Source organism: Alligator mississippiensis, chromosome 1 (assembly GCF_030867095.1).
Source record: "Alligator mississippiensis isolate rAllMis1 chromosome 1, rAllMis1, whole genome shotgun sequence".
Taxonomy (NCBI): Eukaryota; Metazoa; Chordata; order Crocodylia; family Alligatoridae; genus Alligator; species Alligator mississippiensis.
Genome location: NC_081824.1, coordinates 416,695,554 through 416,717,324, shown reverse-complemented (window position 1 = coordinate 416,717,324; position 21,771 = coordinate 416,695,554). Strand labels below are relative to the sequence as shown.

General features: G+C 42.2%; 1 protein-coding gene across 7 annotated transcripts; it reads left to right on the top strand.

The window, feature by feature from the left end:
• The first annotated feature begins 673 nt into the window (after positions 1-673).
• Positions 674-21,730, top strand: NEK3 (NIMA related kinase 3). 7 transcript variants are annotated; one of them, XM_019491392.2, is made up of 17 exons: positions 674-807; positions 1,165-1,221; positions 2,541-2,769; positions 3,581-3,674; positions 3,862-3,959; positions 7,377-7,460; positions 9,483-9,550; positions 9,664-9,750; positions 13,735-13,789; positions 14,754-14,954; positions 15,271-15,364; positions 16,252-16,289; positions 17,268-17,361; positions 17,785-17,928; positions 19,599-19,733; positions 20,335-20,461; positions 21,365-21,730. In XM_019491392.2, the coding sequence occupies exons 3-17, from the start codon at positions 2,653-2,655 to the stop codon at positions 21,429-21,431; spliced, it is 1,503 nt and encodes a 500-aa protein (XP_019346937.1). In that variant the 5' UTR covers positions 674-807; positions 1,165-1,221; positions 2,541-2,652; the 3' UTR covers positions 21,432-21,730. The 7 variants fall into 7 exon arrangements, with proteins under 7 accessions (XP_019346937.1, XP_019346939.1, XP_019346940.1 ...); XM_019491394.2 differs by lacking the exon at positions 1,165-1,221; XM_019491395.2 differs by lacking the exon at positions 674-807 and having other exon boundaries at positions 949-1,221; positions 16,255-16,289.
• Positions 21,731-21,771: the final 41 nt, after the last annotated feature.

Here is a 21,771-nt window from a genome sequence, read left to right as displayed (position 1 = left end):
ATGAGTCCGGCCTGGAATTACATTTTTATAGCTTACATTCAACAGAGTCTTGACGTAGTATAAGTTTATTGGCTTCAGTACCAGTTCCTAATTGTGATGTCTTATCTTGTAGGCTGTACTTAACTAGTTATTGGTTAATGTGACTTATCAGGGTTAGTACATGCGCACTCAAAAGTAGAATTGCAGCATGTTCAGAAGAGAAGAGCAGTTTCAACAAAGTTAGTTAAACTTTAGTAACTTCCTATTTTAACGTAACCTTGAGGCACTGGACAGAGATGATTTCAAAATGCAAGGCAAGCAGTAAGAACCACAGGTCATAAGATGGTCATAAGACACTTCTATCATATGGTTGCTGCTCAAGCATTACTGCAAAATTATGGGGGCTAACGTCTTTTTACTACATTACCTGGAATAAGTTAAGACAGTATCTCTGGGCTTGTTGCTTCACATGTTAAATACAAACGAATGTCTACAATGGCAACAATGCCACCATGCACCTCCAGCAGCGAGACTGAGCAAAGGGCTGACTGAACCAGCCCTGTGTCCCCGCGGGGCTTTTCTCCTGCGCTGCCCGCAGCTGGAAACGGGAGACGGCGGGAGTTGCGTTCAGGTCCTTACCGCCTTCCGCTGGATGCAAGGGGAGGGCCAGGGAGGTAACTCCGCTCCGTGCAGCAGTCCAGGAAGTGGAAAGGAAACCCATATTAATACCTCCCGCAGCTTCCAGGATCCCCCTTGTCCTGACCCAGTATCTTGGGGGAAGCCCAACAGCTCTAGCTTCCTTAACAGCTACGGAGCAGCGCAACCCAGGTCTGAAGCTCACAATGCCTTGGAGCCCCCCAGGGAGCTTGAAAAACGGCGAGGGCGGGAAAGGCTTGCCTCCCGCGCAGCTTCCGCGCGCGGCCCGGGAACGCCAACCGCAGAGACTGCCGCGCCCGCCCGCCCGGCCCGGGGAGGGGCCTGGAGCGGCGCGCGGAAGCCGCGGGTGCGGGTGCGGTGCCTGTTGGGGGGCTCCCGCCGCGGCACCGGGCTGGCGGGACTGGGGGGTGTCTGAGCCGCGCTGGTTGCTGAGCCGATGCCCTGGGTCATTGACCTGGCCCCACCCCCACATCAGATGCGTTTGTAAGCTTTTCCATGCACTTAGAGAAGCAAAACCCTTGGTTTTAGTCCTCCAGGCAGTTCAAAGAAGGCTCATCGTTCTACTGAGGCTGAAGAAATATCCAGGTAATAGCAGAAAGCAAGAAGGGATCACTGAGCCAGCATCCATTCTGCTTATTGTTTTATTACTAAATGTTTTCACTGCATCGCAGGTGTGCACAGTACACAATTGTAAGAAGACGGCTTAATGTTTCAATAAAGCTGTAACAAAGGAGTAACAGCTGCAGCTGCAAAGTGAACAAATGCAAATCTTAGGGTTTTAAAACATTTTATTTTACATTGCAAAACTGTGGCTGAGTGATATAATTCCTTCTCTTCCCTCCTTTTCTTTTAAATGAGAATAACACATTATGTCTTATAACTTGGGAAGAGACACAGGTCAGTTATGTTTAACCCAGCAGTATACAAGTGTTGCAGATAAGAACCCAAAAGATTGTCTTCTGAAGTTTGCCGGGTACTATTCGGTTCTGCTCTCATGCTGACTTTATTTTCTCAAAATATGAAGAGAATTAATGAAATAGCTCCTTCAGTGCCTCTTACTGAAATTGTGGCATCAGTTGTGATGTTTTGAACTTTTCCTGCTAGATGTAAACTGGCTTGTGAAATCTGTTTTATCCCATTTTGTAATAATTTTTTTCAATATTTATCACACAGCATATGCCTTGGCTTGGGAAAGGTGTTTTTTATTTTAAAACTATTATTACAACTACTAATTATTCTTTGGGCAAGTATAAACTATATCTTTTAGGCCACTCAGTTAACTTGTCAAGCCCTTATTTTTTTTCTTCACAGGATGATATAAATACATTTTGGGAATTCAGTTGGCTGTTCTGTGTACATGTATACAAACTGATATGTACATACTCTGCAATTGAGTTAAGATTGTTCAAACTTTTACTTTGAACTACGTATCAATGAAGTATTGGGGCCATCCTAAGTGAATTCCAATACCTCTTTTGTAGCACACCACACCATCAGGTTTTTATGAAATAATTTACCAAAACACTGCTACTGTGCTTGAAAAATATGGTTGTTTTTCATATCCCTCTGCCTGTAAACCTAGCTGCTTAGGATTCAACTACAGTATTCAGCTACAGTAGAGATAGAGGAAGATGATGGTGAGTAGCAGGAAACTGTAAAATGGCACAGATCCATTACAGTGTGATGTTCGTTTTCAAAAGGATTTTGAGAGTTCTGGCTACAAGATAAGATGCTGTAAATGTACAACCACACAGTGAGTGGTAGCACTCACTGAAAATATATTCAATTAAATCATGTTAACATTGAACAAAATAAAATTTGGGATAATGCTGAACAGTTAGAGCTGCCATTATATATTTATTTATTGCCCATTTATTGTTACTTTGTCATTTCCTCTCATACAGGTAGCACTAAACAAAAGCAATGCTTCTGAAACCAAGTTCACAATAAGGTTTGGAAGAAATCCTTGTGAAATACAACATTTAAAGAAATATATGAGATCCGGGAATACAAAATATGGATGAATACACTGTGTTGAAAGTACTTGGAGAGGGATCCTTTGGGAGAGCTCTTTTAGTCTGTGATAAAACCAGCAGCCAGAAGTATGCAATGAAGGAAATAAGACTTCCCAAGGTAAGGATTATATGCTCATTCCGTTTCTGTTATCTAAAGTTATGAAAAACTCACCATACCCTCCAATGTGGGCAGGGAAAGTCTGTTCTTGAAATAGAAACATTTCAGAATTTAGAACCCACTCTTCAGTGACTCCATTGGGTGTTGAGATGTCTGAGCACTTTCAAATCTAACCCTTAATAAGTACTCTGGGATCTTACTGGTAATCAGTGAAGACTTCTCATAGTGGCTCATACATTTTCTAATGTATGACACATAGGAGGACATACCAAGTGAAATCCTGGTTCCACTAAAGTCATTACCAAAGCTCCCATTGGCTTTACTGGTGTCGGTTTCAGCCGTAGCATTGAATTTAATGTAAAAGGAGCAAGGAGTCGAGTATTCCTGGTCTGTTGCTAGAACTTAATGATTTCAGACTGTTTGCTTTCCATTTAGCAAACAGCTCAAAACACATTTTTGCTGGAGGTCTTGGTTTCACCCAGATGGAAATTAGCTTTATACTGATACGTGATAATCCTTGGACAGAAAGTCCAAAAGTCATGAAGTGATGCATCCAAAGGGCCTAAGATTTTTTTCTAGTGAAACTATTATGGGTAGGTTATATGATTTTAGCTGCTTTTCACGTATTGATTTCACACAAGCAGTAGTCGGACTGTTCAGGTTTCTAAATACTTTTTTAAAAAACATGTCAAGAAAATAAAATGAAGTCCAGCACTTCAAACAAATCTGATTCCGAAAATAACATTGTATGTATGAAGATTTATTAGGGCAGTATTTGTAAAAACTGAACTTTTTAACAATGTGTTTTTAGTCTCCATCTGATGTAGAGAACTCTAGGAAGGAAGCTATTCTCTTGGCTAAAATGAAACACCCAAATATTGTTGCCTATAAGGAATCATTTGAAGGTAATGTATGTGTTTTCAAATAATTATCTGAAGTATTGATATGTGACCTATTACTTAGCTTGTAAACTCTTGGGAACCTGGACTTTGTTTTTATATCTGTAAAATATATAGCGCATTGTTACTACACAATTAATAAAAATATTTAACATGCTAATTACTAATTAATCTTAAATTTCCTAAAATTTAGCTGACGGACATCTGTATATTGTGATGGAATATTGTGATGATGGTGATCTAATGCAAAAGATTAAACACCAAAGAGGAAAACCGTTTCCTCAAGATACGGTAAGAAAGAACACAAGTTGAAAGCAGGCATACTAATTTTTATTGTGAATTTATGATAAGTCAAATTGTACATATTTCTTAAAAAGAGATTACCTGATTGCCAGGTACTCCAAGAGTGTTTTAAATGTGTTCAACCTTACTACTCTGTCAAGTATGCGAGGATAACATCTTTCTCTGGTACTGTTGTCCAAAATAAGTGTTTAAATATGGCTCTTGTTGATGATGAATCAACAATCAGTATTATGGCAAAGTCAATATTGGAGGAAGCAGTAGTGGTGATACAGCGTGACATCAAAGCACATAGAGTAGCTACAGGGGCAACACTATGTTTTTACGTGTATCTGTAGGTGTCTATAAATTTATCTACATAAACTGCAATATTTCCAAGGTTATGGTTATACAGAAATAATTCTGGACTATAATATTACACACACACACACACACACACACACTCTCTCACACACACACACACACACACACACACACACACTTATTTTTGTAGAGCCATTCCAAGTCTGAGTGGTACCACTCCAAGGTAGAGAATGGTTCTACTGAACTAATACTAGAATTACATGTGTGTGTATACTGGAATAAAACACATGCATTATCTCTCTGTAATCATTCCGTATAACCATAACCTTTGAATTAGTGCAGTTTATACAAATATACACATAAAAGAGTGTGTGTGTGTGTGTGTGCGTGTGCGTGCGTATCTATATCTGATTCCAGCATTATTTCTGAATAACCATTACTTAATGTAGGGCAGTGGCAATAACAAAAAAATAAGTTGGCAATAATGAGAATTGCTCTACTCTATTTACCAACAACATGCAGACTGTAAAAAAAAAAAAAAAAAAAAAAAAAAGGGAGTTTTCATGTTTCTGTTGTTGAGTATCTGAACACACCAGCAAGACTATAAGTTAAAGATATGAGGTTACATAGCAAATGAAGAATAACAAGTGAAGCATTTTGTAATACAAATGGGTACCTCTACAAGGCCAAATGCTATCATATCATGAAGTAATAAAATACAATAATGCACTATGAAACCTTTCATATATTCATCATCACTATAATAAAATATATTCCATGCCTCAAAGTAACCTTTCTATGATTATAAGATTACCTTACTGTGGCATTAATTTAAAACTCTGTAGTGTCAAGTTAGAGGCATAGAATCATAAAAGTAGGGTCAGAAGGGACCTTGTAGATCTTCAAGTCTGACCCCCCTGCCTGGGCAGGAGGAAAACTGGGCTCAAATGACCCCAGCCAGGTAGGCATCGAGCCGCTTCTTAAAGACCTCCAGGGTAGGAGCCAGCACCACTTCCCTTGGAAGTTGGTTCCAGATCCTAGCCGCCCTGACTGTGAAGTAGTTCTTACGGATGTCTAATCTAAACCTACTCTCCAACAACTTGTGGCTGTTATTCCTTGTTATCCCGGGGGGCGCTAGGGGAAACAAGGTCTCCCCCAAACCCTTCTGGTCCCCCCTAGTGAGTTTATAGACGGTCACAAGGTCCCTCCTCAGCCTTCTCTTGTGAAGGCTGAACAGGTTCAGGTCCCGTAGCCTCTCATTGTAGGGTCTGCCCTGCTGTCCCCAGATCATGTGGGTGGCCCTCCTCTGGACCCTCTCAATGTTGTGCACATCCCTCTTGAAGTGGGGTGTCCAGAACTGGACACAGTACTCCAGCTGTGGCCTGACCAGTGTTGCGTAGAGGGGGAGGATCACCTCCTTGGACCTACTTGAGATGCACCTGTGGATGCACGATAGGGTCTGGTTAGCCCTGCCGACCGTGACTTCGCATCGTCGGCCCACGTTCATCTTGGAGTCAACGATGACTCCAAGATCCCTTTCTGCCTCCGTGCTCTCAAGAAGGGAGTTTCCCATCTTATAAGTGTGCTGCTGGTTACTACTGCCCAAGTGCAACACCCTGCACTTGTCCGTATTGAAACACATCCTGTTTTTGTTAGCCCACCCTTGCAACCTATACAGGTCTTTCTGCAGTCTTTCCCTCCCTACTAGCGTGCCCACCTCACCCCAAATTTTGGTATCGGCAAATTTAAACAGGTTGCTTTTCACCCCATCGTCCAAATCACTGATAAAGAGATTGAACAGTGCGGGCCCAAGGACCGAGCCCTGGGGTACTCCGCTGCCCACTTCCCCCCAGGTCGAATATGACCCGTCCACCACCACCCTCTGAGTACAACCCTTCAGCCAATTAGTAATGCATCTGACCGTGTAGGCATCGATGCCACAGTCACCTAGTTTTTTAATGAGGATGGGGGCGGGAGACAGTGTCAAAGGCCTTGCTGAAGTCCAGAAAGACTACATCCATGGCGACACCTGCATCCAATGCTTTTGTGACCTGATTGTAAAAGGCAATCAGGTTGGTCTGACATGACCTGCCCCTAATGAAATCGTGCTGGTTGCCCTTGAGCATCATCCCTGATCATCTTTTTGGTTAAAACTGGACGCCAGAATGTTTATCCACAGTTGCTAGAATACCAGACTATTTCCCAGAAGTCTATTAAGTATATTGAAAAAGAACATTTATTCTTTTAAAAATAATGTAATATCTTGTTACAGTTTAAATATTCCAATTGACTTTGAAATCATAACTTATAGTGCACATAATTCGTTGAACAAAACAGTGTTCTCCACTGGCTATACACCTCATTTTATGCTAATAATGAGCATCTTACCTGACACATTAAAATGTCACATATATTAGCAGTTAAATCTTTATGCAGTGTAGTCCACAGTCACCTTAAATTTATGACTGGTTGACTTGGGAGGCTCTAGACCAGTGGTTCTCAGCCATTTCAGAGTCAGGGCACCCCTCCACAACCTTTTTGAATATGGCAGCATCTCCAGTTGAGAACTATTTTCCTCAACTTACCTCAGTTGTCTTCAGCTGGTGCTACTGCCTTGCACCTTTTGTGTACAGCCAGACAGGGAAGGGCTGTGACCTCCTGCATTAGGGCTCTCTGATAACCCTAAAGCAGGCAGGAAAGCTAGCTTGTGTTCCCCCTTCACTCTGCATGGTATTCCACAGAAACAGAAGCGAATGGGAGAGATAAAACTGTCCTGTGCGCCTCTATTTTCAATAGGAGCATCGGAGGAGGTAGACTGGGAAGGACTGCAATACAAGCCAGCTCTCCTGCCTGGTTTAAGGTTATCAGAGAATGCTAATGCAGGAGGAGCTTACATACATGCCACAGCCCTGTGTAAGGGGCATCATGGCACCCTCGAGGGGGTCAAGCAGCACCCCGAGGTGCCATCACACCCAAATTGCAAACTACTGCTGTAGATATTGTTAATACAATATGTTTGTTATTTGCTCTCTCTCTCCACTTTTTTATTCCATCATTAAAGTGTGCATAATACATATCATTTTACTCTTGTAACACTCCTTGCAGATCCTTGGCTGGTTTGTACAGTTGTGCCTGGGGGTGAAGCACATTCATGACAAATGTGTTCTGCACAGAGATATCAAGTCCAAGGTGACTGGAACATGTTTAATGGCTGATAATACAACTTACTAACAAGTCCTCTTCTACTTTGAAATAGCTTGTTCTCTGCATGTGCTGTGTTTCAGTGTAAAATCTCTCATGTAGCATGAAAAGTGTTGGGTCCCATAATTTTTTTGAAGTAAACTAACCTTGGAACAGCTGCAGGCTTAATATCTGTCATTTTGTTTCTGTTTCCAAATCCTCGATAAGAAATGTTTTGCCTAGTAGACAGTTTAGAATGGTAAGGGAAACCAGATGTTTAGTTCAGAATTCTCTTTAACCAGACAAATGATCTGTGTTTAGAATTATAAGGGGAATCATGAAAATAGAGAAGCCACAGATCTTGTGTTTCATTTTCTCTATTCCACTGTTTCCTGGAAGAAAGGTAGCAACTTGGATGGAGGTGGTATAGTAGTTTCAGTATAAGACCGGGATTCAGGAATTCTTGAACTCTAGTTTTGTTTCTACTAAGGCAGGGGCAGGCAATTATTTTGGGCGGAGAGCTGCTTACCCAGTTTTGGCAGGCTGTCAAGGGCCTCATGGGTAGCCCCGCCCCTTGACAGGTGCCCCGCCCTCTGGTCAGCATCTTGGGACTGATGTCCCAGGGCCAGCACTGGTGGGGTCCAGAGCTGGGCACAGGCCAGCAAGGGTCTGTGGAGCCGGGCTGGGCTGCACCAGCAGGGTGGGGGGTGAGCTGGCCTGGCTCCATAAAGCCCCTACCAGCTGGGACTCCACGCTCCTGCCACCCTGCTCTGGGCCCCACCGGCACTGGCCCCGGGAAACTGGTGCGGGCCCCGTGCTCCTGCTGGCTCCCTGCCCACTCACACCCAGTGCCCCCCAGCCCTGCAGTACAGGCGGGGGGCAGCACTTGGCCCCTCCCCCCCCCACTCACCAGCAGGTAAGAAGCTGGTGCTGAGCTTGGGGAGAAATGGCCCCTTGCCCACCCCATGGCCAGGGCTCGCTGCTGCAGCCACTCGCAGCCCACGCGGGGCTGTCTGGAGCAGGCACAGGCATCCTCATGCGGGCTGCAGGTGGCTGCAGCGCAGGGTGCTGGCCATGGGGCGGGCAAGGGGCCACTTTTCCCCGTGCTCAGCACTAGCTTGTAACCTACCCCACTGCCAGCCTGGCAGCAGGGCTAGGTTACAAGGTGGTGCTGAGGGGGCGGGGAGAAAGTAGCCCCCCCGGTGCCTCATGCTGCAGCCACTGGCAGCCAGCCTGGGGCTGCCTGTGCCTGCTCTGGACAGCCTTGCGCGGGCTGCGGGCGCCTGCAGCGTGGGGCACCAGCCATGGGGCAGGGGAGGGGCTGCTTTTATCCGTGCAGGGGAAGAGCCCAGGGAAAAGATAAGTGCTGGCGGGGGGAAGCGGCCCTGCCCTGCCCTATGCCTGGCGCCCCGCGCTGCAGGTACTTACAGCCCATGTGGGGCTGTCCGGAGCAGGCACAGGCAGCCCCAGGCCAGCCAGTGCCGTCCCCCCCCGGCGCTCCTTTCCTGCCTGGGGTGTCTGTCCGTGTCGTCCGTGCCCCCCACCCAGCTTCCCATGCTGGGCAGCCACATGCTCCCAGCCCAGAAACCCCTGCTGGGGGGGGGACAGGCAGGCAGGCAGGCGGGCCCACTGTTGTGAGAGCCTGCTGGGCTTCCCCTGGGTCCTACTGACCCTGGTTCCTGTTATTTTTGACAAGAACCAAGGGCAGAGAAATATTAATATTCTACATTTTTTTTAGGGGTCCCGCGGGCCATATTTTGCCCACCCCTGTACTAAGGAGTCTCTGGCTTCAGGAGAGTGACTTAACCTTTTAGTTTCCTCTCTAAACTATGCTTAAATCTTCTCTTGTAGTGGGATTGTTAGAAGTAATTGTTGGCAAAGTGATGAGAAGTAAAAGCCTCTAATAGCACTTCTAAAATAGTAGTTACTATGTTCTCTATATAGCATAAATGCAGAAACATTTGTTAGATATTTTTAAAGTAAATAAACTTACCTTTTCTTTCTTTCTTTTTTTTTTGCTTTGCAATATAGAATATCTTTCTTACTCAAAATGGCAAAGTAAAATTGGGAGATTTTGGATCTGCACGTCTTCTTAAAAAGTATGTGGACATTTCCCCTGGATTCAGGGAACTAAATTATTTTTTTCACTGTTGCTTAACTACTACAGAACCTATTTTTTCTATATCTTTCTTTTTTTTTTTTATTTGTCAAGCGCAACAGCATATGCCTGTACTTACGTGGGAACTCCTTATTATGTGCCTCCAGAAATATGGGAGAACATGCCGTACAACAACAAAAGGTATGCATGTAATTAGTTATTGAAAGATGAGGCATATTATTTAATTGCTGATATGCAGCCCAGCAGCTAGGAGAGCAGTGTCCGGCTGTTAAGTTTGTTGGGGGGGAAGGAGTGTGTGGGGGTGTATGGTGGGGTGCATATTGAGGCCCCCACGGTAAGGTTGTCAACTCTCTTTGAATTTATTCTGGGAGGTTTCATCATATGACGTAATGACATTAGTGACTTTACAACAGGAAGGCAAATGCACATTATGATTACATTTTAAAAACCCACTGGACTACTATATAAATCAGATTCAACATTTAATATTTATTTTAATGAATGCCCTATCATTTAGCTCCTGGAGATTTATATCTAATTCCTGGAGACTCCAGGGCAATCCTGGAGGGTTGGCAACCCTACCCCATGGTGAGGGAGGGAGTGGGGCTGGGGTGGGGGGTGGTGCTGCTCAGCTGGGCTGGGGTGCAAGACAGAGCGCTGAGCAGCTCATCTGGCGGGGTATGGAGAGAGGAGGGGAGTGTCACACCCACTGAGGGAGTCATGGGGAGCGTGGGCCCCCTGATCTGTGCATGGGGCAAGGGTGGGCTGCTGCTGTGTGCTGGGGCTAGGGGCAGTGCGGGGCTCTTCCCAGTGAGGGGGGGCTGGGCTGGGGCTGCACTCGAGGTGGGCAGCAGCAACACTTGGGGGCAGGGGGCTATGGGGTGGGCAACAGCTACCCCAGAATTTGCCATAGCTCCCCCAGCCCCCCTTCCAGCGCTGCTGCTGCCTGCCCCAAGCGCAGCCCCAGCCTGGCCCCACCCCTGGCTCCGCCCTCGCCTCACACACAGATCAGGGGCACATGTCCCCCGTGCCTCTCCCAGGGGGTGTATGCAGCGGTGGGAGCCCTGCCTTCCCCCTCCACTTGGCTCCATTCCACACCCTGCCCTGCCCTGCCCCAGCTGGGCAATGCCTGCCCCTGCCCAAGCCCCCTAGCTCCACTCCCTTGCTCACCTCGGGGGTCCTCTATGACCTACCCCCCCCATGCCCCTTCCCCACAACAGACTTACCAACTGGATGCTGCTCTCCACGCTGCCGGGCTGCTGAGGCTGTGCCCATGCATGCAGCATTTATCGGTGACGTTATCAGCCACATCAGACCAAAAAAAAGCTGATTGCCATTATTGTCAATTTTCCTTTTATCGGTGCCAATACAATATGGACCAATGTATTGGTGCACCTCTAGTGCTATAGGTTGGTTGGATGGCTGATATTGGAAGGGTTGATCTTAGTTTTTAAATGAAAAGGCCTAGGTTGTATGTTTGTTCAGTAATCTAAAGTGTATTTTTGCCAGTTCTGAAAGATCAAAAATTATGAGTCAGGTCTCAAAATCATGAGGGCTTTTTGTTTTTTCCCAATTCATAGATTCATAGATGCTAGGGTCGGAAGGGACCTCAATAGATCATTGAGTCTGACCCCCTGCATAGGCAGGAAAGAGTGCTGGGTCTAGATGACCCCAGCTAGATGCCTGTCTAACCTCCTCTTGAAGACCCCCAGGGTAGGGGAGAGCACCACCTCCCTTGGGAGCCCGTTCCAGACCTTGGCCACTCGAACTGTGAAGAAGTTCTTCATAATGTCTAGTCTAAATCTGCTCTCTGCTAGCTTGTGGCCATTATTTCTTGTAACCCTCGGGGGTGCCTTGGTGAATAAAACCTCACCAATTCCCTTTTGTGCCCCTATGATGAACTTATAGGCAGCCACAAGGTCGCCTCTCAACCTTCTCTTGCGGAGGCTGAAGAGGTCCAGGTGCCCCAGTCTCTCCTCATAGGGCTTGCCCTGAAAGCCCTTAACCATACGAGTGGCCCTTCTCTGGACCCTCTCCAGGTTATCCACATCTCTTTTGAAGTGCGGTGCCCAAAATTGAACGTAGTATTCCAACTGCTGTCTGACCAGCGCCCGATAGAGGGGAAGTATCAACTCCTTGGATCTGTTCGTCATGCATCTGCTGATGCACGATAAAGTGCCATTAGCTTTTCTGATGACTTCGTCACACTGACGACTCATGTTCATCTTGGAGTCCACTAGGACTCCAAGATCCCTTTCCGCTTCCGTGCCTCCAAGAAGGTCATTTCCTAGGCAGTAGGTGTGCTGGACATTTTTCCTCCCTAGGTGCAACACTTTGCATTTCTCCTTGTTGAATTGCATTCTGTTGTTTTCTGCCCATATGTCCAACCTGTCCAGGTCTGCTTGTAGTTGTTCCCTGTCCTCCAGCGTGTCTGCTTCTCCTCACAGTTTTGTGTCATCCACAAACTTAGACAGAGTACACTTCACTCCCTTGTCCAAGTCGCTGATGAAGACATTGAAGAGTATCGGTCCTAGGACCGAGCCCTGCGGGACCCCACTGCCCACATCCTTCCAGGTCGATACCAACCCATCCACCATGACTCTCTGGGTGCGACCCTCTAGCCAATTCGCCACCCACCGGACTGTGTAGTCATCCAAATCACAGCCTCTTAACTTGTTCACCAGTATGGGGTGGGATACCGTACTGAAGGCCTTCCTGAAGTCTAAGTATATGACGTCAACCCCTACTCCTGCGTCCAGGCGTTTTGTAACCTGGTCATAAAAAGAGACTAGATTAGTCAGGCATGATCTGCCTGCTACGAACCCATGCTGGTAAAATTGTAAACTCTATTTTTGATCTATCATTGATTGATTGATTGATTTTTACCTCCCCTTAGCTTAGCTTCATTGGGTGTGTATACATGTACTAAGTCAACTTAAAATACGGTGACTTAAGTTAAGCCATGAGCCCCAGGCGCTCCTGCCTGCTGCTGCTGCCACAGGGGAGCTGCTTACCATGTTGGGAAGTGTGTGGGGGGTTGCCATATACCACCCCCACATCCCCACCCCGCCAAACACAAGCTCCCCCTACACCCTGCCATACACATACCCTCACCCCCAGCTGCCCTCCACACACAATATACCAGAGAGATACTTTATTTTTGAGTTATTATGCAGTCCCCTCTATATATAATACACAAACGCATATTACAAAAAATATTTGTCATGATAAAATTAAAATGTGTTAGAGTACGTGTTTGACTTTTAGTGTGTGATTTTGTTTTTTTCTGGTTCCAAGATGGCAACCCCCTTCCCAAAAGGAGTATTTCTGGGGGTCAAGGGAAGGGACTTCTGGTGACAAAGGTCAGGGGTTAGGGAGCAGGGCTTCAAGTCCCAATATGGTGACCAAGGGGCAGGGCAGCTGTCCAGGGGCGGGGCTACCTATGGAGCCCTCAACAGCTCACCAAAACATGTTAAGTGGTCCTCCAGCCAAAATCATTGCCCACCCCGTGCTTGAGTTTCCTACGTTGTCTTCCAGACCAGGATCAGATAAGATAAGTAGGACCTACCTAAATCGCAGCAGGAGTGTATGGTAGCAGCTCCTTTAATTTTTCTCTTCTCGCCATGCACCACATGTACACAGGCACACAATTGGCAGAGGGGTCCCAGTGGCCTTAGTGCTGATTGGCCTCAAGGGCAAAACCATGGTTTTACATATGCTGCAATATTTGCCTCTGGGCTGATCAGCAATGAGCAGCAGGGCTGCTGGGGCCCCTAGCCAATCAGCAGCAGGAGGCAAAAACTGTGACATGCTTAAAAACTGCAGGTTTTGCCTTCTGGGCAATCGGCAGCAAACAGCTAGGTGACCAGGGCCCCTCAACAAATCAGCAGCTGCAGGGGAGGTGCGCATGACAAAAAGAGCAAGATTAAAGGAGCTGCTGTGCAGTGCACTTCCATTACGAGTTAGGTAGGTCCCTAAAGATAAGCAAGAGTCTTTAGTTTCCTCACCGAAGAGGCTGAATATGTAGCGTAATATCATATAGTCTGTAATGCTTTGTCTATTTTTATCATACATAAAATTTATTTATTCCCTTCATATGCATGATTAATTGAATTGGAATCTTTGAAATGTTTCTTGTTTTGACGTGTTTGTGTATTTTTGCAGTGATATCTGGTCCCTGGGATGTGTTCTATATGAGCTTTGTACTCTTAAACATCCAGTAAGTGGGGGTTTTTTCCCTGTTAAGGTTTTCTAATTTTGTTGTGTTTATATTAACTTCCAAGTACTGAATTCTCCATAACTTCCTAATGGGGTAGGAACTATCCTTTTTCCAGTTAAAATTAAACGCAAGCTGCACAAAGGCCATTGGGGGCTTGGGCCATTTCAGTGCTATCCTCTTCCTGGCCACACACATTGTCCCCATTCCGCCCCACATCTTGTTTTTTCTGTGAAGTTTTGGAATTTATCTAGCATTATGCATGTGCCTGGCTTGATTCTGTTTCACCTGGGTGTCTGCATAACCAGAAGGCAGCAAATAGATTCCAAACTGTGCATAAGAACAAGAAATTGCAGTTACGCATACATGCTACTTAAACATGTAAAGGTGAAATAGGTTTTAGTCATACCTGTTTACTGATTAGCAGATTTTATTTTCTTGGCTTGCTGCTTCTCTGAAATGGGTGAGGAAGAACCCTTGGAGATGATAGGAAACTTTGTCCCTACTGTTTCCTCATCACTAGTGGGTACTACTAGATTTAACATCTGCATGAATTATACATGGGAAAGTGACTCTTCCTAATGTTGGATTAGGTAATCTTTCTCGAGCAGCTTCCAAGTATTGGATCAGTACTTTTCAAATCTCTGTCAGCATCTACTCTCTTGAGAGAGGAGGATTTTGCAACCAAGTTTTATTTTCCTTTTAACAATTGCCATAAACAGGTCTCTTAAAAATATTATTGAGTGCTATTTATTTTGCAAAACCCAAAAAGAAGATTATTACATTCCATTGTTGTACACTCAGGAAACCTCTCACTTAGGCTGTTTAAACTAGCTAATTCAAGCTGAAGTAGATAATTACTAGAGGTAGTAATATATATTAATATTGTTCTTGTGTTAAATCAACTTGTAGTCCTCCCTTTCCCTCAAGTTGTCAAGATTTTAAAATTCATTTTTTCTAAATGTAGTTTCAAGCCAATAGCTGGAAGCATCTCATTCTTAAGATATGTAAAGGATCCTACAAACCACTTCCATCTCATTACTCCTACAAACTTCATTATTTAATAAAACAGATGTTTAAGAGAAATCCCAAGAACCGTCCTTCGGCCAGTACTATTCTTGCAAGAGGCTGCTTAGCCAAGTTCATTGAAACTTGTTTGCCAGCAGAGGTATAGTATACTTTTTATTTTATCACCAATTAGCGGAATTTAAAAATAGGGGCTAGATTCTAGAAGCTAATTCAGATACCTGTATTGCCATGTCATTATGTTATTGAAAAATGATGCCAGTACTATTATCTAGGACCTTAATCAAAGTGTTAAAAATACTTGTAGGCTTCTCAAAAAGGTGAATTTTGAGAATGTATTTGTAATAGAAATCATTCTTCCTGTTCATTTATTTTAAGAGTTTAATTTTATTTTGTTAACTATAACGTGAATTTATTTCTGTTTCTTAATTTATTTTAACATAAAATATGCATAGTAGATTGAATCTGCGTCCAATTTCCAGGTGACGGCTGGGATTCAACAAAGATTAAAGGAACCGAAGAGGCACAAAAGGGATCGAGGAGATACAAAAGGTAATTTTTCTAAACAAGATTTTAAATACTTTTAAAAATCTCTCAAAAGTGACTCTGAAATGCATTATTGTAAATCCTAATATTAAAGATGATGTTCACATTATACTGTCAAATCAAAATAAAAACTTGTAAATATGGCATTTTGAAGGAATTAGCGAGCTACTTAGTTTAGGTTTCTGGAGCTGAGTAGGTGTTTTGATTTTGGAGGTTACAATTTTACTCTTTACCATAAAGAGAACCAATATATCAAATATTCTTTAGTACACATCCTTTACTTGTTCTTTATCTAATGTCCTTTAGTACAAAGTAAGAATCACTTATTTTATTTGCAATCGGTACTCTCCTTTCTGTGATGAATTCAATGGCGATAGTATTACTCTCTTCTCTGAGACCGGAATTAAATGAAGTCCTTTTTGCTAGTTCATAACTTTGAGTGCTTGAATTGTCCCATTGGCTTCCTATCTCAGATCCTGACTTCTGAAATTCACAAAGGAGCTGCATATTTTTCTTTAAGGGTGAGACATTTTGGTTTTGGAGAAGCTAGTTAGTTTACCAGTCTTTCACTGTGAAAGAAGTTGGTTCATATACTGTGATTTTTTTTTTTTTTTCTTCCCTGTGAGCATTCACCTATCATTTAAATCTCTGGTTTAGTCTTAGGACAATTAACAATTATTTTCTTCCAAAGAGAGATTTGGGGGAATGGAAGAGCAGAAGTGTCCTGAATTGGGATTGAGATATATTGATAGAACTGGAAAGAAGCTTTCATAGAATTTTCTTTCAGAATTTCTGTTTCAGAGATGTTAGTGGCTGGCCCTCATGACCAGCAGTTTACACCAGATATTTGTAAAACATTTGGATTTAATTCTTGAATATGTCCATTAATTTAGCAGGTGCTAGAAGCAGTGGTGGAGCAAACAGTACGCGGGTAAGTACTCAAATACAAATATACATACAATTCTTGGGTTGTTTTTTTTTTTTAAAAGCTATACAAGATTCTTTTTGCAAGTTAGTTAGTGTATTGGCTAATAGCCATAGCCTACTAGATCAGCAGTCAGATGAATTGTAATGATGTTTACATAAAGATTTCACAGCCCTACCTGCTGTAGGTAAACTTGCAAAATTATCCTATACAATCTCAATTTTACACCCACATAGCTTGCAGAAGTGCTTGGAGGCTGATATATTGCATGGCTAGTTTTGGGCAGATACTGAGTTTTACTTTAGTCTTGGTGAACATCCCTTTAATTATTTTTTAAGTATGGAATAGTGGATAAAAATGCATGTTCCATTTGCTTCAAAACTAAATATTAATTTCACCCACAACCACATAAACAGTTTGGCATAGATATGGTCCTCATTGAAAATTCATGTCCATGCTTGATTTGGCATGAAGGTAGTTTAATTGAAATAAGTCAGAAGTGGCTGAAAACAACTTCTGAGTAAATTTTAGCAGTGTGCACCTCATTCCTAGTGACTGTATTTTTCAAAGTAGAAATGATACCTCTAGCCATTTCTTCTCCCTTAACAGAGCTGTCAATCTGGGAAATTTCCTATTCAGTGCACCTGTTTTCCTCCAAGCTTAGTGACTCATTTTTTGTTAAGTTACTGCTCTTTAAAACAAAATAGGCGCAAAGCATAAGTTGCCTCAAGTCATTAAACTTAAGTTTTCTGTTAGATATCAAGACAGTCTGTCATGAAAAAGCATATGCTGTGAAATTAATATAATAAATGCAGCACAGTTGCCTGTTTTGTGTGATTGTACAGTTACACTTTTAAATTTACAAATGTTAACTCTCTAATTTTTCAGAATGTAGCAAAATGAAAATAATTAAAAGATGTATGAATTACTGTTCTGTTTTAACAGCATAGGTAATGATTAATACTGTTCTTGAAACTTTTAAAGCAAAATGAAGATCAGTGGAGCCACTCAGATCTGAAGGACACTGCAAAGATTTTGAGTGGAAGAACACTGAAGGAAAGGGGCTCCAGCAAAGAGGGTAATATATGCACTATTCCAAGGCTTGTGAGTTCTCTTCTTTATTGTGTTCTTCTGTATATGCATCTATACATAGACATGTACATATCATTAACATATATATGCAAAGTACACAATACTTTGTATCTGAAGAAAAAGGCATCAGTGGATTTGCATTCAGTTTCTTAAAAATATGATCATTTTACTGATTAGTTGAGCCTAAAACCTCACCTACAACTTTCAAAAAGCAGTCTGTTGACAATATTCGATGTATCAAATGCTTGTTTTTACTACCACGTTGGAGTTACATCCACTTGGACTTTCTTGGGTCCAAATTTATTGGTGGTGTTCAGTCTCAGTATTGATGAAGTACTTTTTTGTTCACTATAATCATTTACATGAACAAGTTTATACTCCTATTTCTTTTTCATGGTGGTTTACACAGAAAAATACGAAGTCCTCACAAGAAATACTGATTTGCCATGTCCCCAGAGAAGACAATGGGAAAGAGGTGCACCCAGTGCAGTGGTAAATGTCTTAGGAAGTGCCTCCTTGCTTTCTTCTAGTTTTACAGCTGAGGAAGAGAAAAGTAAGATCAATTAAATGTATTTACAGTTTATTTGTGTATGTTTTCACACAACTATTATGTGCATTATTTCATGGTCTTGTTTAAAAAAACCAAAACCACATTGTTATAAAATGCCCACAGTTTGCAAAGGGTACCTAACAATGATGAAAACCACCATGCCACTAAGCATTAAATGTAGTAAGTGATGAAAAACTGAAAATGTGTGAGATAAACATCTCAGGCAGGTGTCAGCTGGGTTAGAGAGAGCCAGAAGTAAAAAAGCAGCATTGATATCAACAGCAGTTCTGGAATGATCACTGTCTCCATTTGACTGGGTGATTGTACTCCTACCACAGTTAAGGTGCAAGGCTAATCAGTTTTAATATACTCTACATTGGGCCAACCTTACAAGCACTTATAAGATTCAGCTTGGGCAAAATCTAATTGTCCATCATTTGAGTAGTATAGTCTAATGGGTGTGGATCGCATATGTACTTCAGCTTCCAAATTTACCAGTTAATTTGCAGGAGTAATTGACAAAGCCCTAAATGGTGTAAACTCTGGACATGTCAGACTCTTTGGGTGCATCTAGATGTGCAATTAACACATAGCAGTAAACTCCAGTACAGTTCATGCCAGAGTTTTTATTGCTGCCTGGTGCACCTGGGACTACAACACACTGAGCCAGGGTGGAGCAGCCACAGCTAAAAAGGGGACTGGGGGTCAGGTCCCCAGCTCAACATGCTGCAGAGGGGCTGGCTGAGGCACAAGGGTGCTACAGTGTGGGGCTAGCCCTGCACTGTAGCAGCTTCTTGCCTCAGCCAGGCCAGGTCATCTGCATGTGCGTTTCAGTGCATGCAACTACTCAGCTGTAGGTTTGTACTTGTGCTGGACAGTACTCCTACAATAGAATTAATTAATTTACTGCACCCTAATATAGGCGTATGTTAATATAGGCATACGTGTAGACAATGAAGATTTACTGTGGTGCTACTTAATTAGCTCCTCAGTAAAGCACACGTGTAGATGCACCCTTTGTCTTCAAAGTAACATCCTTCAGGAAAAACACTTCAGCTGAGTGAACGTTTTAGAACAGGCCCTTTTTTGTAAGAATATTTTGATTTAAACTTGCACATGCCATGATGAGGGATGTTACATATGTAAATATGAAAACTATCATTAATATTTATATTAAGAAATCAAGATTTTAACAGACAGAAAAGACTAAAAAGATTTCAGGTAAATAATATGCCAGAGTAGAGAAAAGGAAACTCTACATATTCTGAATATTGTGACATTTTCACAGTTGTTGTTTTGACACAGGAGCAAAATTTTCTCTTGCAGAATTGGCCAGGGGTTCTGTCCCTTGAGATTCACAGAGGCACAGGATATCCATTCAGTGAGTCTGGGCCCCCACGATAGGTCATGTCTTCTGACACCCTGTCAGCATCCAGAATCTGATGGTTTTTTGTACTCTCGCTCTTCTGTATTATCTATATCATCAGTCTCAATTCTAGTATGCTTAAGAACATTTTCTTGGGAAGAAGATCCACAGTCTCCATTCTGAAACCTCCTGACTTTCCATATTTCTCTGTTAGAATCTCTGTAATTCATGTGGATAATGGTATTTAATGTAAATAGTGTGTTTCAATTTATTAATGATTTGATTGTGATTTTTTTTTTTTAACTAGGTGGTTGTGTCATAAAATACAGTGAAAATAATCCACGTAAGCAGTGGATCAAAGAAACTCCTCAAACCTTGATGAACATTCTTGAGAATGCTGATATCAGCTTAGCATTTAAAACATACACAATCTATAAAGCAGGTAGGTCCTTAGTCTGTGGGCAACCTGACTTTTGCAAAATCAGATCTGTATTATTACCAGGTTTTAGAACATGATGACATTTACGTAGTTTATTTTCAACATCACAGAAGTCTTATTTTTAAAATATTATTAACATTTAGATTATTAAAAATAAATGAGAAATTTTCCCACAAAGCTGCAAGTATGTAGACTCAAAGCTTTCACCAACAGATTGATGTGTGGGTATGTGTACAACACTCTTACTTGAACACAGGTTCCTGAAGGAAGAAGAGATAAAAGAATATATTTCAATAGAGTTGTTTTTTATTTAGCTCAAACTTTAGATTATTTGCACAGAAAACTGATTCAAGATTCTGATCTATATTGCATTCTCCCTTCAAATGGGTTTGCTAGCTTTGCCTTCTCATTTAATTAAATATGTAATAACTTGTAATAAAAGTCTGCTAACTATTTGGAGTAGCATTTAAAACTTGAGTTGTAAGAGGAAAACTGGGAAGAAGGCGCTTCATTTTGGCTTTGAAACACTTCTTTAGTTTTCTGTTTTTGCCTTTATTCCTTAAACTAAACTATTTTTTTTCTTACATTTAATATGCCTTCAAAGCCTCAGGAGACTTACTGAAAGGTCCACTTTCTGATGAATCCAAAGTATCTGATGAAATAGATGGTGACCTTGAGGCCATTATCACAGATTCTGAAAGACTTGAACCTAGATCTGATGAAGAAGACACGTATGTTCACACACAGCTTGAAAAATATATCCGACTCTTGTGGTTTTGTTTGATTCTTTAACTTTATTGTTCTAAAATAACTTTTATCACAAAAAGACCAAGAAATTATTTTAGTTTGAGAGCATTTAAGTCCCTGAATCTAATTCAGTTAAATTCTGTTAAATCATAAAATCTCTAGTACCATGTTTATACAGGAGTTACTGTTTGCTGTTGGCAAATGTGTTTATGTGCTGACTTTCCATCTCATGTCCTGATCTTCCAGTCAAATCAAGAGTGATGGATCCTTACGCATGTGCAAATCCCCGCTGATGTAAAGGATTTGTTGCTGAGGGTCTGATTTGACTTGCAATAAGATTTTGTTTTTACAGCTGCTTTTTGAAAGAGAGTTGTCATATATTTGTTGCTCAGCTGTTCATTGTATTTTTGGCATATGGCCACAGCCTTATTCTGATTGAAATGGGCACAAGCATGCATCAACTAACTCTGAACATGGATACCTACTGCATTTGACAGAAGTTTGTTTTTCTTGTCAGGGACTCAATACATTCCACTTCAGTTTTTATTGTGTATGGTTTTTCTCTTGCATAGAGAATATTGTGCAAGTAGGTATTGCTATAATACGTTTGCAGACCAATTCATAGAGTGATAGCATGTGAAATAGGTTTGTAGTCAGTCGGATATGCTCCTTGTCTTTTTTTCTCTACCTAGTGAAACTTCTCACTTAAAGTTCCTTAATCTCAAAGGTGTAAGGAAGTATCTTTTATAATTGGGTTGTTTAAAAATATGTTTTGCAGTGGTCTGTAGAATAATTGTAGAAGAGAATATATAGTAAAATAGCATTTGATTGTCGTCTTTTAGCTCTGAAAATTGATTGTTGTTTTTTTTTTAATTTTTTTCCTTTAGGGACTTTGAAGAGGAGGAGGAGCCAGATTGGGTAGCAGAACTGAAAAAAATGGCCACAATACAGTGAATGGAAGATTGTATTATTACTGTGTACTTGAAGAAGATAACACTTAATCTAATCCCACCCCCTATTCAAAGAAGGACCATCCCCAACTATATTATCCCAGCCAAGACTTTGTCTAACTAGGGTTTTCAAAATCTCTAAGGAACACTTGTTAAGCAGATCTAATCCACTGTAGGTCTCTAGTTGTTTGATGTCAAAGCAGTGAGGGGGATGCATGTGTTTTCTATACAACCAGGGGAAGAGGTGTGCGTGTAATAAAATACCAAGCTGAGCCTGTGTTGCTCAGACATCTGACTTGTGAACATGTGCTCAACCCAAGACTGCTTCTGTGGGCCTGGGGAAA

Bases quoted from the DNA above. Each gene is read 5' to 3' on its own strand.
- NEK3 (XM_019491394.2), top strand. From the start codon at position 2,653: ATGGATGAATACACTGTGTTGAAAGTACTTGGAGAGGGATCCTTTGGG. The intron at 2,770-3,580 runs GTAAGGATTATA...ATGTGTTTTTAG, and splicing joins AGGAAATAAGACTTCCCAAG to TCTCCATCTGATGTAGAGAA. The intron at 17,362-17,784 runs GTAATATATGCA...TGGTTTACACAG, and splicing joins AAGGGGCTCCAGCAAAGAGG to AAAAATACGAAGTCCTCACA.